This window comes from Cryptomeria japonica, chromosome 5 (genome assembly GCF_030272615.1).
Source record: "Cryptomeria japonica chromosome 5, Sugi_1.0, whole genome shotgun sequence".
Taxonomy (NCBI): Eukaryota; Viridiplantae; Streptophyta; class Pinopsida; order Cupressales; family Cupressaceae; genus Cryptomeria; species Cryptomeria japonica.
In genome coordinates, this window is record NC_081409.1 from 194,785,667 (window position 1) to 194,802,837 (window position 17,171).

A 17,171-nucleotide genomic window follows, 5' to 3' on the forward strand; every position below is an offset into this window, starting at 1 on the left:
AATAACACTATGAAGATCTTCTCCCAGGAACTTGAAGCACAAGAAAATGATTTTGAAGCTTGGTTGAAATTTGAAGACTATGATCTAGATGAGCTCATCCAAAATGGTGTGATCCCTTCACGATGCATGTAAATTGAGTAGCGAGAGGCCTTGGAACCTCAGATGATTATCCTAGAGCGCTTAGTTAAGGATATGAGGAAAGCTCAAAGAGAATGTGTAGATAAAAAGAAAGAGATTGCTACCAAAATCTCTAAAATCCCATGTGTTTTCCTTGATGAAAATGAAAAAGTGCTTGATGTGGATGAAATCATCAAAGATTTTAGCTTGCTCATGATGGTTGAGGTTGATAGGGAGGATTTCTCTTTGTCCTCTATTGACAAATTACTTGACCTTCAATTTGTCCTAGATTTTCTGGACTCTCTTATGAAGAAACATAAGAAGTGTTGCATCGACTTGGAAGATTCCATCACCAGAGTCAAGGTCATCACTAACAACACTCAAGGACCCGATGGGTTTCAAATGAAGAATTCTCTACGAAAGTTCAAGGAATTACAGAGGAAAGATTCAGCTTGAGGAAAATGATACTTAATAATTATTTTCATGTTTTCCCCCAATGGCATTTTATTATGCCAATTGACACTTCAGGTGTCATTTTGTAATTACTCATGTGCACCTGTTGAGTGCACAAGTCCGAAGTCAATTTGAACTCTTCTTTTGACTTAGTCTTAGAATTAGTTATAATTTTCCTATTTTTATGCTAGACCCCTCTTCTATATATATGAGGGTTATTATTGTAATAAGGATCTTTTTTCCATCTTTGTTTATGTAATAAAACTCTACCAAATTGAAGAGCAAATTGTGACTCGGTATTCATTTTGTAAATTTACAATTTAATCAAGAAAGAGAAGAGCTTGGCATTCAAACTTTGTTTTGAGTTCAATTTGTTATGTGGTATAAATGTTCTTATATCATTGGTATCATATGTTCTTGAATGATTAAAGGTGGATGAAGTTATTGGTGTTGAATATTGAAGAACTTTTGAGTCTGTACAAGTAATCTTTGAGTTACTTTGGAAATTCAGAAATTGGAAATTAGTTGAGGGAGAATTGCTTTAAGTCTTTGAGCTTTTACAAGTTATCTCTATAAATTGTATTTGAAAGATAGAAAGTAGAGTCTTTGTGCTATACAGACTATATGGTTAGAGTACAATATCTTTCAATATATTTGTGAGTCTTTGAGCTGACAATATATTTGAGTTACAATGGTTGATAGGAGTTTTACTACATAGAAAGAATCTGAGTTCTTAACTGTGCAAATTCCCATCCCTAGGTCATTTTTAGAAAAGGGAAGTAACAAAAGACTTTATTCTTTCACAGACACTTTACTTTCTAGATAGATTATTTTAATATTCCTGCAAGTTTTTCAAGTTATTTAAGTTAAAGGAAAATCCATTCTTAAAAGAGAATTGGATGTAACTGGTTCTGAAAGAAGAGAACTACGTTGTTATTGTATCTTGGATTAGTGTAAAGTTAGTAGGTAGGTGAAATAGAAAGAAATTGCCGTAGAAAGGGGAAGCCTTCCCTTATAAATAGGAGGGGTTAAATATCTTGCCTTCTGAAAGATATCATCTTGCGTGTTGTCGTGAAACGCACATTTTGTGAACTTTTGTCAGTTTACAAAATTTTCACCCAACAAATTTACTATTTTAAATGATTGAAAAATGTCATTTTCATTTTCTTTTTTCTATTGGTTTGAGTAAGTTCAAAATTTATTTTTACATATCTAATTTATTTAATACATAAACATAAAATCAAAAAACAAGGTACAAAGATGAGAGCTGTCATTAAAAGCGTTCATAAATAGAGCACAACTCATTAAAAGAGTTCATAAATGAACCACAAATTATTGTATCGAAACAAAAAAATTCAGATATAATATTAATACAAAAGATACAATATTTATAAATATAGAGTAATTTTTGTAATGTACAATTAGAAGCACACAAGGAAATAGCTTAAGTTGGTTGCACGACTATCTATTTTATGCCTTCATCACCCAATGACCTTTACTATTTGGAGAAAAATAAAGGAAATCAATTTGGGAGGTTGTACTACTCTAAATCCCCATTCAAAAAAGTAGACTAGTATTAATTTTTTTGAATATTTTAAAAAATAATAATTTATATTATATTTAAATAATTTTTAAATCAATTAAATTTTTAAGCATAAGTAATTTTTTTATTTATATTTCTAAAAAATTCATTTCATTGGTTTTTGGGATACCTTTTATAATTTATTAACACAAAGATTAAGAGTAAGGATCAAGTGTTAATTATATCGGATAATCAGAAGAAAAATTGCATAGTGAAATCAAATTATATGTGAAAAGTAAATCTTGAATAGGAGTTAAATAAATTTATGATGTGAAAACTATTTCCTCTATGAATTATGGGATAGATGATCTAGCTATTTTATGATATGTTGAACATGGGTGTGGTTATGTTTCTTTGACTATGTTTACTATATTCTACTAATTATTGTGACTAAGTTTGGTTTGAGTTAGACTTGAAAGAGTTTGGGGGTGGAAAGCAAATCTTCATTTCATAGGGGATGCATATTTATAAGGTTTTCACCAATGGATGTATGGGTGCTTACCCTATTTTAAATAATTATAGAGATAAAGTTATTCTAAATATTTTTGTATAATAGTAACAAATTGATGATATGTTTTGCATGCATTCCATAGAGGAGTCTTATTAATATCTATGATTGGGTTGTCCATTGTTTTATGAAAATATCAAACTAGATTGGAGCATTAAAGATATAATAATAATAATATTACATTACCTAGTAATTTAAAAAAAAGATTAATGTAAAGTTAGATAAGTATAAGCATCTAACTCATGTGATAAGAGATGATATAAATTAGCTTATAATGTACATATCATGTGTGGAAAATACTATATTATGCCTTAGTAAACAATGTTATAAGTGTATATGAGTAGATGATATGCATTAACTAGTTGATTCAACATTATAAATCATAAATAGCTAACTAAGAAGTAAATGACTATTAATTTGTTTATAATTTAAAAGAATCATGGAAGTGAATTCCATAACTTACATATGTTTATCACTTGTAAGATGAACTTATGCTATTTGGTTGTGGGTCACCTATAAGATATATACATGCATTATATATTTATATAATACAACTATTCACTATTGTTTTAACAATAAATAATTGAAATTATTTTTTAATTACATATACACACTCATACCATCTAATTAGAGAGGTTCTAATAAGAATTTAAAGGTATAAAAGATTTAAATGCCATTTTATTATATTATATAGATGTATAATATATTCGTATGATTATCCACTAATAGAAAAAAAAGGAATGATTAACTATTAATGCATAGATATAATGTAAATATAACTTATATTATTCAATGTTTAATCTTGTTACAGAGCCACCACTTTCTGGCTAATTACTGTGGTTATGTATGAAATGAATAAATATTGGGAAACAATACACACATTGTAACGCACTGGACTCTGCAGCAAATAGAGTTTTTTTGGAACTAATTAGGAGACAACTATGTCCTAGTCCAATTTATTATCCAACTTACAGAAAGGTTACTCTAGTAATATACTCTTGTCATAATAACTACAGAGTATCTTTTGTAAATAAAAACGTATTGTATGAGTAACATAATCAACATTATAGTGGGAGACAACATGCATTTATGGAGGATGAAAATTTCTCTTGGTCTCATAGACTAATGATTTCATAGATTAATGATTTCATAGACGTCATTAAAATTCATTCATTTTCTTGGTAGGAGCAATTTCAGCTCTTAGACAACTCATACTCTGATGATTCATAAATAATTCATAAATAATATTATAAAAGAAAGAGAGAATGCCAAAAAAGTAAGTAAAAATAAATGAGAATTGAATTGTGGTATTCAAGAAGTAAATGGGGAGAACAAAGGGGTCTCAGGTAAGATTCAACACGCAACTGATATTTTGACTGAGCCATACTCCATCTATCCACAACTTCTAGATAGGTAAAATAGACAGTAAACTTAATGCAATTCAAGGCTACTGAAGGAATTATCTATCCAGTCATAAATTTAAGGGGAGCGTGGAAATTTTGACAAGAGGCCTGCCAAATACAATGGCTGGAAAGTTTTCAGTCAAAAGAAAAATCTGCTAATAAGGGTATGCGATGAGATCACATCTCGGGGCAGGCAAAGTCTAATTAGACGGTGCTATTACTCTCCCAGCAACTCCGACCCTTGGTTTGATTCAAAAGCCAAATTTAACACCAATCATCTTCGATTCTTCTACAAATTAAAATAAAATAAAAAGAGTAGGGGGGTACCTGCAAGTAGTTCATGCACCTGGTTTGGTTTTCACATTGTTTTAACAAGACCAGGGACTGGACAAAAGGGGGGACGTTCATTATGCATTGAGGGATGTCCATACGCTGTTCTAGAGCTCCAAATTTACCACAGGCAGGGACGATACTGGCATAAGAGTAGGATTTATGCCTGTCAACTGTTTCCATTTGAAAGTTTCTAAAGTCTTTTCCATAAATCGATTTTTCTGCATATCCCGCAGTTATTGTGTCCACATCAGGCAGTATTTGTCTGAGGTTTTCCGTCAAACACGGAAGGATTTGGTTTTGGCACAAGTCGAGAGGACTCTGGCCTTACGCCCGTCAATTGCAATTTCTTGAAGAGTTTATAAAGCCTTTTCACCAAATCCATTTTCTGCACAATCTTGTAACCATTGCATTTCATAGGACTGCATCTCCTTCAGGCATTCTGTAAAGATAATGATGGTAAGTGGTAAATAATTCTATCTTTTTGCCTGCGTGTCTGCCCCAAAGCATTTCCAACTAAAATATTCTACAAAAATCTCCATGTCGTTATGGTACGAGGCGTGGTAATATGCCATTTCAAAAGCTCCCATTGTGGCTCAGGGCGAGAGGACACCACAAAAGGATTTGGCTTTACATCTACATTTTTCATTTGCTTGAAAGCTTCTAAAGCCTTTTCAATCGATCCATTTATCTGGGTGCACAATCGGCAGTCAAGACAGGCGCAGAACCCCATCCCCATCAGGCACTGTATCATGTGTTTCACCTGACTAGTCTATGCCTCCATACTTTGCGTACATATCTGCTATGGTTTATTTTTGAAAATGTGAATGTCTCCCAAGCTCCCATTCTGACACAGGCTGAGAGGATACTGGCAAAAGAGTTAGCGTTACATCGCCATATGTATTTTCTTGATATTTCCTAAAGCCTTTTCATCAATTAATTTTTGTAAAACCTTGCAATCATTGACTTCCATGGGACGACACCCCTTGAATCATTCTGTAAATAATTTAGTTTCCATTTCAACTCAACCTGCGAGGAAGCTGTTCTATGGCATTGAGTTGACAAAAATCAGAGGTGGGGAGCTGGCAATGGGAGGGAGACACTCCCTTCTGAGCGTGAGACCAATCTGGTCCCTGTATTTTCATTTGCGCTGGAAAAACTCAGCAATGGAATACATCTATTGGAGAACATATAGGGCGTTACTGGAGCTATGATGGTAAGTAAATTTTTTTTCACACCTACTTAGAGAGTTTTGAGAAATTTTCGCTGCAAATCAAATAGTGCAATTAATTGTTTAAAAATGTATCGATAGCCACAAAGGGAGTTAGATCAACATTGAGCAGATAACAAGTCCTTAGTTCATGTGTTTCAGTAGATAAATTTTACTACATTTCTAATTTATTTGAGATTAGATTCTTGTTAGCGATAATATTATAATTTCTAAACTTTTCATACAGGGTACAATAACCAAATATGGAATTGTGTAGCTGTAAGTTCTAAACAGTGTCATGAGATAAGTTTATTAAACTCTGTTTTATATATATATAAGATGTGGCAAGATCATTTGAGTAAATGATTAGAGATAGGGTCTTATAATATATATATATAAATAACCCAGGAGAATGGTTTAATTGTCAAGTTTGGGAATATTAGAGAAAAATAAATAAAAATCATGGATTCATTGTCATTAAGATATATATACTACCATTTATTTTATACATGATTTTAATATTCTAGAATAAAAGTACACCCTTAGATTAAAGAGGAGTTATGGTTCCATTGTGTATTATACTAAATTATTGCTTTTGGAAAGATATGCACTAGTGTACTTGTTCATGCTCTATGTGTGAGGTGAGTCTACACCGATAGATATCTAAAAGAAATTGGTATTCTCACTCAAAAACATCTAATATGGGAAATGTTTATTACTTGATTGAAATTCTTAGAAATACTATATATATATTTCTAGTATTAATCCGTGTTCTCAAAATGCCAATTTATTACAAGCAGTGGAATAGAGTTAGTAGGATTATGACTGGATTCATTTAAAGTTAACGTTTGAACCTAGAGGTTATATCACAATATTAACCGATTGCGTGATCTACACTCATAGATCTCCTTTGGAGAGTGTATGTATTGTGAGGTCTTTCTCTTCTACATAAATTGTGTCTGCACTTTTGATTCTTGAAATCTCTATATCCTCAAGTTGGTTATCTTGAGAGTTATAAGAATCATCTTGTTGTTTAGAACTCTTGGGAGGTCAAACAAGTGTGTGTTAGAGAGAATCAATTCATGAAGCATGTAGATTGTTTTCTTACTTTTATCACAATTTTACAAATGGACATTGGTCTATGGGTTATGGATGGTTCATTTGTTCTAGCTAGGTCATTGTCTCTGTGTTCACCTAAGTGGGTGGCAATCGACGAGAAAACTGTCTGGGGACTGGACCCTAGAAAGGGTTGCATACCCACTCTTTACCTTCTTAACAGATGGATTTTAAACTGTTTTGTGAACTACGAAGTCTCTGAGCTTTCACGTAGGCAAGACCATCTGTGATGAGCCTCCGAGACACTAGGTCTGGCCCTTAGGTCTTGCATGTCTAAGTTTTGATTGATCTCACCACTCCTTCACAATCTTATAAATTCTCTATTCATCTATACAAATTAGTAAACAATTGTTGTAAATTGATCGAGTCAAAGTAATGATTCATGATAATCATGTATCTAACTTCCCTCTTATCTTGTGTTTGAATATATAGACAAATAGACATCTTGCAGGTGCAGGTATCAGAGGGTGAGCGATCACATCATGATGGAATGCAAGAGAAACTTGGGTAAGAAAGAAAGAGGTATAATGTGTTGGGAACTAAAGAAAGCATTAAGTTAATGTTTATCAATTAATCCTATTTGAAATGGTAACTTGTTATTTGCTAGTGTTGCTCGAAGTGTACAATGTATTTTGTTGTGGTTAAAAAGAAATTTGTAAAAATTGTAAACTATGGTGTAACTCATTTATGTTTAGTTGCATTTATTAAGTGTGTACATTTTGGGAATTGCATATCCATTGAAATATTACATTATTTGTGTTCAAGTTAAAAAAAAAATTGTTAGTGTTGTTTCATATTCACATGGTTAAAAAGTGGGCATGACATTTTCATCACCTCATATTAGATATTACTAACATTGTGAGTCAAGCTAGTACATACTCACTTCCAAATTATGCACTCTCATCAAATGATTACAACATCACACGGCTAATCCCACCCAATCCTAACTCTAAATACATATCGTAATACTATTGGCAAAAACTTGACACATTATATCTCTTGTTGAACTAACCAAAATTAAAATTTATGAAAAGTTTGTTTCTTTTACTATCACTTAAAGCAAACACCACTATGCTTATCACAACCACAAAATTATTGTGAATATTAAACATGATGTCAAAATCACAAAAATAGAATTTCTTATTGATAGTGTCATATTGTTCTTTCCCAAGAAAGTTTATCTTAGCTAAATGATAAAAACTTTCTATTCCTTAAAATAAAGAATACCATCGATAAACTCAACCACAAAATTATGGTGATACTTAACATCATGTCAAAATCATGATAATGAAATATTGATTATCTCACACTTTTCCCTCTCCCAAAATAAAATTAGTTTAGCTAAATGTTAAAACCCTTCTATTCTAGAAAGTATATACCATCTAAGGTAACCTAAGATGCACCTGACTTAAACAAAATGTCTACATGCATAATCATTTAACCTAACAAAATGTCTTAAAATGTACCTTTAATTATATTTATAAATTAATTAAAAAATTTAAAAATATTATATTTAATTTTTTAATTATTTAATAAATACGATCAAATTTAAAAGTCTTGCACCTATTTTATTTGAACTATCAACTAAATGTCAAAAACCTTCACTCCAAATCCTTTGGTATGCACTCCCAACTCTCTGAAACGAATCCAGAGCTTACAGGTGTCCATTTATTTGAGCTTTTAACTGATATTTTGATTTGTAAATATTTCTGCCAAATTTAACAGCAATTTTAATGTATCTGTTTGAATAATTTTTGAATATATTTTTTATTTATAAACACTCAATTAATCCGCCTACCCTGTTTTTTCTAACGAACACCGTAGATTTCGTGTAGAGAAGTATTTTTATAAGATCAGTGCAATCTGGAACTGTCCTCATAAAATTTATACTCCAACGCTTCAAAGCTTGTGCCCAAAATTACATTACAGTATTCTGTAACATGGAGTCCAAGCCTTTTCTTCTCTCATCCAAAGCCCCAGAATTTCAGGTTAGTGGCATCGTTTTCATTCTTTTTTATTTTTCAGAAATTTTGCAACCTGCCCATTTTTTAATTCTGTTGTTTGGATCAAGTTTCAATTTTGTTAGTATCCGTCTGGTGTGAATTTGTTTTTGCAGCTTCCAGAGCCATTGACCGGTAAAGTCTGGAAGTTGGATGATTTTCAAGGCCATCCGGCACTGCTGGTATTGTGTTTGGCTCTATCGGGAATTCTCTTTCCCTCTTTGCTTCAGTTAAAATGAGTGAATGGTCAGTGATGAGTCTGAATTATCGCAGGTTATGTTTATCTGTAACCACTGTCCTTTTGTTGTACACTTGAAGAAAGACATTGTCAAACTTGCAAATGACTACATGTCTGTAAGTAATTTTGACTTTCAGAGCAGACCCAGTTTTCACTATTGGTTACACCATTATTTTGTTGTTTTCTTATTTTCAATGGAATTGGTCATGAGAGAGACGTGACAATCTTGATACGGTACAGAAGGGGCTTGCTGTTGTGGCAATATCTTCTAATTCTACTGTCACTCACCCTGAGGTAGGCTGTGTATTTCCACTTTGTTTCTTGAGGCTAGATAAATCGGTCAAACCTTATTTTTCAATAAGAATTTGAAATCAGAAGAGGAAGGAAAGTGAAAGAGATTAGTTGTGGGTGGAGTTATCCATGTTCTGCTGAATTCTAATGAAATTTGCCTGTTCATAACAGGATGGCCCAGATTTTATGGCTGAAGAAGCTAAGAAATTTGGTTATCAGTTTCCATATCTTTATGATGAGGTGAGTACATGAAAATCCTCCATTCGTTGTACAGTTTACATGTAAGATCCACACTCATTTTTTTGTGTTATGTCTGTGTTAATTTTTTATTTCTCATACTTAACCTAAACATTATACCACTATGCCAACATACACTCTAAATTATCAAGAGGGTTATAATCACTGAGGACACTTACATTGATAAAAAATGTGCATCTCTATATTTTCAAAATTGTGGACTCTGTAGGATTGTAATTGCACTGCAAATGCTGACAGAAATTAGTCTCACAAGATTTTGTCTTATCACTAAATGAATTGAACTATCCTTTTTCTTAAATTTGTTCCTTTTTGAACAAAAAATATAAGAATTCCATGAAATTCAAATAGGAAATTAGCTCTTGAACTGGTTCTGAAACTTGCAGGAAAATATCATAGCCTAACCAACTGTAACTGTCATGGTCTTTATTACTTTTCCAAAGCTGAAATTGGTGCACACTGCTCAATTGGCTGTCCTAAAAGATCATAAGAAGTTACAGCTAAGCATATATGATATGATTGTTAGCTTATCTATACTAAGCTAGCTTGGTTTCCCCTCTCAGCTTTCTTAAGCATCACCAAAAGAAATCCTATGTATGGGTCAATGAGCACCTAAAGATTCTGCCTTGAATCCAATCAATGGAACAGTTTTTGGCAGTATACGTGAGGAAGTTCACATCATTGGATCAATCATGTGATGTCCTTCCCATCTTGGACTATGAAGTAGCATACAAAACAGAATTTCCTTTGCTCGCTTCAGGGCACATGTACAATGGAAGGCTTTTGGAAAGGTCTATCTCATCTAGTGAATTCCCAAATGTCTTTCAATTGAGAAGATGTGATACAAAATCGAATGAGTTAAGGTAGTTTTGTGGGCCATCGTATTCACTTATGTTCTTATTGATTGAAACCAATCTTTATGCCTAGCACACTTTGAAGGCTCATTAGGGAGAAAATGACGCAGAAATTGAGTTGTAGAAGTTGTTTATCAGAAAACACAGTGAATAAGTAACTGAAGGATTTGATTGCACAAGGGAACTGGGCCCAACAGAAGAAAAGACAAAAATTGGCATGTTTGACAGTAGTCAATACTATGCAAGCAGAGCAGGTTTGGCCATGGATGAACATGTTACATAAATGACAGAGACAGGGTCTACAAGGTCTGAGACATCCAAAACATGTCTAAAAGATTCTTTTCCGTTTCTATGATGCTTGAACTTCTTGCTTTGACTCCTTTGTAAGTCTTATCATAAAACTTACAAGAGAGTTTATTGTATGGGGGATTTTTTCTTATTGTTGTTTTAGAAAATTTATTGTAAGCCCTGTTGTTGGCAGCCTATAATTTGTTTATTTTTTCTTTATTTTTATGAAAGCGTATCCAAGGTTTGAAGAGTGCATGAGGGCTTTGAAGAGTTGTATGGTAGGGCATTGTTGTTGTATACACAAAGAAGTCCTTGTAAACCTTGGTGTAGGCAAGAAAACCATTATAGTAGATCAAGAGATAGTGACTTTAGGAGGAACACCGCACTTTTCAGGATTTCTTCCTCATTTTGGTTTTATCTAAGTCAAATTGCTGCTACATTGTCTTTCTCAGTGTTGTTTATGCTCATTGCTTGTATCGACACACTTAAAAAAGTTTGTTTTCTTCTTAAGATTCAACTATGGGGACTGCTTCACCTTATTTTTGCATTAGGGACAGAATTTATGCAATCAAGTTACATTAAGGAAGAATAGGATATGTTGTGGTGGTTTATGTAGTGGAAAATCCACCCTAGATTACAGGTCAGATTGATATTAGCGCTGGATTTTCTTGGACTTTGTGTGATTATTTGCTTGGGTGATTAGTTTCTAGGTTTATGTCCATTGGTCGAGCAGCTAGTCTAAGTTTAAGCTTGGATTTACTTCCTTTGGAACCAGAGATAGAATCCAGAGATTGTAGATAAGGAGTAAGAAGCATGACACATGATGATGGAACACCTGTTGGGGATGATGAAAGATCTCTCAAGCTAGAAGATATGGCAAGCATTTGAAGATCTATGGTGAAGCTAGAAAAAATTATAATGACACTCATGAAGAAAGTAGCCCAGGTATCCCTTGAGAAATCCAAAGCTAAGGAGCAGCTGTTTTCTTGTGAGAAGATGCATTCCCATGATAAAAAAGAAGTTATTTTGCAATCCCTATTTTCAAAGCTAAAGAAAAGATAATATACCTATGTATGGAGAAAAGGTAGACGTGGAGAAGCTTGACCATTGGCTGCCACAACTTGAGTTATATTTCAACATACAGCATATTAGCAAGTAACAAGAACTTGTTTTGCTCAATTAAGATTGAGCAAGGATACTCTTAAATGGTCTGAAAGATATTTTAAGAAAGTCAACACTCTTTTTGTTCTTGGGATGAATTTCAAAAGCTAATCAAAACAATTCAATCTTATTTGTCATCAAGAAGAGAAGTCTATTTACTGATAACATTACAACTAAGTTGCCTGTATGGGTACAAGAACGAGTTTGGATACGAGATATGGGTACGTCGGTATAGCAATTTTTTCCCTTGGGTACGGTACGCATACACACGCACACACAAAAAGAAATAAAAAATTAAAGAAATATACAGAATTGTAAAACTAAATACATTTGATAGTATGATACTTCATCATCGATCAATTCCAAATGCCAAAATGATAGTGATAAAGATAAATATTAAATGCCAATCAATAGTTAAATATTTAGCATATACCTTTATTAATCGGCATTTAATAGTGATAATTTTAGTTGTCTAAGTTCTTGATTTTGGTCTCCACTCCCAGACCCCCTCATTGTAATCAAATTTCTTATAGGTCCTAGACCCTCATTATAATCAAATTTCTTATAGGACAAGAGATCCCAATAATTAGTGGGGGTTTGGATGTGGAGACCCTAATGGGTTTGAGGGGCAACAACAATCAGCTGCACAAGGTGTTAGATGTGAGAAAAACCCAATGATAGAGGAGGTTTGGGGGAACGTTTTGTTCCCCTGCGAGCTGGAAGTGGGGGTTCGGGGGTTATGCCCTGAATTTATCTTTTAGAGAAAATGACTAAAGAGAGAGTGAAGAGAGAAATGATTTTTGAATTGGGCAAAATGATGCTTTTAGGGTGTTTTGGATGCAAAAAAAAAGTCGTTTTTTTGTTACCTTTTTGTGCTCAGCACCTTTGGGCATATGCCTAGGTATGCTTGGTATGTAACTTGGGCGTACCCAGGTGTATCCCCGGGTGAACTTGTACCCAGACATGCTTGGTACTAGTGCGGGAGGCCTTAAGGGCATACTCGGTAAGTTAGCATTACAAGAAACAACGAGGATGACGTTCTTAAGAATACGCTACTAGATTTCATAGAATGGCTATCCAAATGGATAAGGATGTACTAGAGATAATCAAATTAAATACACAGGTAGTCTTTGTATCCATCGAAGGAGTTGCATGTTGCTTTTAAAGCCCAAGGATATAGATGCAATATGCTCCTATGCTCATTTTATTAAGATATATATTTAAGAGGCTCATTTTTTTCTTCAAGGCACAAGGACATGAGGTGCTTCAAATTCCAAAGGCAAATGCAAGAGTGGAAGCTTGGGGCTGCTACTACTATTAATTAAACAACCATTATCTATAGTGTGACATGGATGGTCAGGCAAATGAAACACATTGAAATCTACACTCAGAGTTGCACCATTAAAGAACAAGCCTAAGAAGAACAAACAGAGGTTTATGACTTCTTTTACAGTCCAAGAGCTGGAATGTAGCTTTGATGTCAAATTCTTGTTTGCACATCTCTCAAAAAAAAAGGTTTTCTTGGATGGCAAAGAAGAGGAAGAGAAATATGAGAACATCAAATTTTTTCACATAAAAATTCAAGTGAAGAAGACAAAGGTGAATGCTCCGTTCTATACTTGTTCTTAGGCTAATTTTCTTTCCAAGGAGTTAATAAAGAAATTAGGACGTAAAACATATCTACATCCCCCTTCATATAGTTTGCGTTGAGTAAGGAAAGCATGAGAATTGTGTATCACCAAACAATGCAAGTTACATTTGGTGTGAATGAGCATTTTTTTAATGAAATTACTACAAATGTGGTTTCTCTTGATGTATGTCATGTAGCATTTGGAAGCTCATACATGTAGCAGAGAGAACTAATTTACTGTAGAAGGGACAACTTATACAGTGTTATGACAGAGGAAGGAATTCATCCTTCATGTTACCGGATTTGGCAGCTTGAGGCCAAAATCGAGGACGAGTTCGTTACAGTTCCGAATTCAGGACTGGTCCAGCCTAGAATCGATCTAAATTCGTCTATCTTTAAAAAACTGTTCTAAACCTTCTGTTCATCCATCCGTCTGTCTTCTCTGCATCTGTTCATCTATTCTTTTCCCTGCGTTTGTTCGTTCGTCCGTCTTCTCTGCGTTCGTTCGTATGTGGGTATTCGCTTATGTTTAAAAATATTTAGTATTACCGGCCATTCTTGCAATTTTGGGTATCCGCTTATGTTTAATAATTTTTAGTATTCGCTTGTGTTTAATAATGTTTAGTATTCACTTATGTTTTTGTATACGCTAAGGTTCTTTATTTATTTATTATTTTTATTTTTTGAAAATTCATACATATAATATTAATACTATTTTATATAATATTATTTTATATATAAAATAGTATTAAAATAATATTATAATACTATTTTATATATATTATAATATTAATATAATACTATTTTATATATATTATAATATATATGAAATAGCATTATAATATTAATATTATAATACTTTATATATATGTGATGACGTACCCGTACCTGTACCCAAGGAATTTTTTTTTTGCCATACTCGTGAATCTGTAGCCGTAGCCGTAGCCGTATCCGTATCCGTACCCAAATCGGTAACTTAGCTTATGAGGCAAGCTTGAGAATTTCCTTGGTAAGGGAACCAAAAAGTGGAAGGTTGATCAATGCTGGTGGCAAGATTTCTCTCTCTCTTATTAGAAAGTGCACAAACTGTTGAAATTTGTTTCTAGTTCTATTAATAATCAGAAACTGGGGCAAATAGAGGGCATGTGGCAAAATTGATGATCGGTTGGAAAAGGCTAGGCCATGAAAAACCTAGTTGTATTCAAGAATCAAGGTGGGAGTCATATGTCATTTAGTGAGTTGCTGGCTTTGGGGGACAAAAGGCCTTCTAATTGGGAAGGTATGATTCAAAATTGGAATAGACAATTTAGTCAAGCGGGCTGGTGTATTTACTTATGTCACATTAAAGTTAATCCTTACGCCTAACACATTTTCAAGGCTCACTCTAGAGAAAATGACATATAACTTATAAGTTGAGTTGCAAAGTTGTTTGTTAGAAAATGGGGAAGAACAGTTGAAGGATCTGATCGCACAAAGGAATTGGTCTTGGGAGAAGAAAAAGAAGAACCAATAGGTTCAATTATGGTTAAACATGTCTTATTAGTTTGGCAGTGTTTTAAATTGTCCCTTTCTGGAACTGCATGAGTAGAGCTTGTTTGACCATGGTCAAACATGTCATCGAAACAACAGAGACAGGGTCTGCAAGGTTGATATCTCCACAATGTGTCCAACAGAATCCTGTCAGTTTCTGTGATGCTTTAGCTTCCTTGGTGGACTCATTTGTAACTGTTCTTATTACAAAACCTCCAAGAGATTTCATTCAATGGGGAATTTTTCTATATATTATAAAAAAAATTGGTTGTAGGAACCTATTGTGATGGTCCGAGGCTTGAGAGTGTAGCCGAGATTTAGGGAGTGTGTGAGAGCATCAGAGAGTTCTGTAATAGGGCATTGCTGTTTTAGGCTAGAAGTACTTGTAAACATTGATTTAGGCAAGAAAAACATGTAAGAACGAAGGGGATTTGAGGAATTTATACCTTATTTCTCCATTAGGTGCAACAGCATGCAATCAAATGACATTAGGGAAAAATATGATCTGTTGTGAGGATCCACATAGTGGAATATCCACACTAGATTATAAATCGTGCATGCAGTTCAAATCTTGAAGTGTGATCACATGTTTACCACCAAAGCATTTACAGCTACACACTAACATTTTCCTAATACAAAAGACATCATTGTGCTTAATGTGGACCTTTCTTCTAAAGCTCCTTGTGATGTGCACATATGCATTGACAACATAGGGAAAATAAATACTTGGACAATGTTCACAACGATTTGATGCTTAATAATAAGAGGAGGGCTTAAGAAACAACCTGAGTGGCAAATCACAAATGGCTTTGATCATAAGACATCCATTTGGCACCATGGTATGATGTGGAAACTAAAACCACCACAAAATTTCTTGCTTTCTAGGTGGCACCAACTCTCTCAATTGGTTTGTAAAATGGCACGGAGTTATCTTGAATGGTTTGCACTCATTCATAAGAGTGATGCACCAAATTGTTACCATCAAAGTCCTAAACATAAATTATTCTCTTATAGCAAAATTCCTCATAATGGTTCATATGGATTGGTTTCCTAACAATCATTACAAAGCTCCAACATAACCTAGGGTTAGAGATTCCTTTGTATATTAGTTGCCCCTTTATAAACAAATGGGCACTTTCCATGCTCTTTCCATCTCCTTGACATCTTGTTCCAACCTTCACAACATTAGATGTTGTATAGTTTCTAAGCTGGCAATGTTATGCCATTGATCTTCATTTCGAAGCTGTTCAACAACATCAAACCATTTTAATTAAATCCTACAACAACTAACATATGATAGCATTAATGAAAAATTGGATCCATGTTAGCAGAGGAGGATGACCTTCTTATTTTATCTATACAAATCGACCCCATCATTACTCTTTTAAATTCTCTCCAAGATATATTGCTGTCACAAAAGCTTCTACCTCTAGGAAATGTCTCTAACATTCTCGATCTTTTGCATAAATTTCTCAGACAGCAACTTCGTAAAATCTCATTTGTAATAGATATTACAGCTTTAAAGGACTCTTTAGATGTCATTTGTTGTTTTGGAAATCTAAAATACATTCCATCCTAAAGCAAAGAAGAAGCTTTCAGCTGATGGCTAGGCTACAGGTGTAAAAGCCTCTTTGAGAACAAGAAGCCTCTACCAACCTACTCTAGGAAAAGAAAGTTTTCTACTCAAAGAAATCTGCTGTCAATGATGGTCAGATTCAATCCTTTTGGATGATGGATATGGGGAGGAGGATGTCACATGATGCCAGCGTAGTACAAGGCTAGAGACCGGTTGTGACTTACCTATAGGTTCAGGTTCAACTCATTAATAGTACAGCATTTAAAAGTCTCCAAAACTTTTATTTGGGTCTGATTTTCTCCACTATACCTCTAGATATACTATTCCCAAGGTTGAGCCCAAATGCTACTTGAAATAGTTTCCCAAGGTTGAGCCCATTCAAATGTTGTTTCACCATATACCACAAAAAAGAGGCTTGTTTTTCAAACTTTGTGACAATATCCCAAATAATTTCTCTTTCTCTAATTACAAAGCCTACTTATCTAATATGACAAAAAATCAGCCAACTAATCAATCTTTCTTCTTTGAAACAATCATTCACCTTGTTTGTGCCCCATGATATTGGTACATCTAGAGCCTTGGTCAGATCAAGACTTGTCTAGATTAGTTGCTGATTCCTGTCCATGTCT

General features: G+C 33.8%; 1 protein-coding gene across 3 annotated transcripts in view; it reads left to right on the forward strand.

The window, feature by feature from the left end:
• Positions 1-8,285: 8,285 nt before the first annotated feature.
• Positions 8,286-17,171, forward strand: part of LOC131027988 (uncharacterized) — a 56,549-nt gene continuing 47,663 nt past the window's right edge. Inside the window, exons 1-6 of one of the 3 annotated variants that reach the window (XM_057958092.1) lie at positions 8,286-8,379; positions 8,544-8,707; positions 8,836-8,901; positions 8,993-9,073; positions 9,171-9,251; positions 9,420-9,488. In XM_057958092.1, the coding sequence (XP_057814075.1) occupies positions 8,660-8,707; positions 8,836-8,901; positions 8,993-9,073; positions 9,171-9,251; positions 9,420-9,488 (345 nt within the window). In that variant the 5' untranslated portion in view covers positions 8,286-8,379; positions 8,544-8,659. The remainder of the gene's footprint in view (positions 8,380-8,543; positions 8,708-8,835; positions 8,902-8,992; positions 9,074-9,170; positions 9,252-9,419; positions 9,489-17,171) is intronic. The other 2 variants (XM_057958090.2, XM_057958091.1) reach the window with 2 other exon arrangements.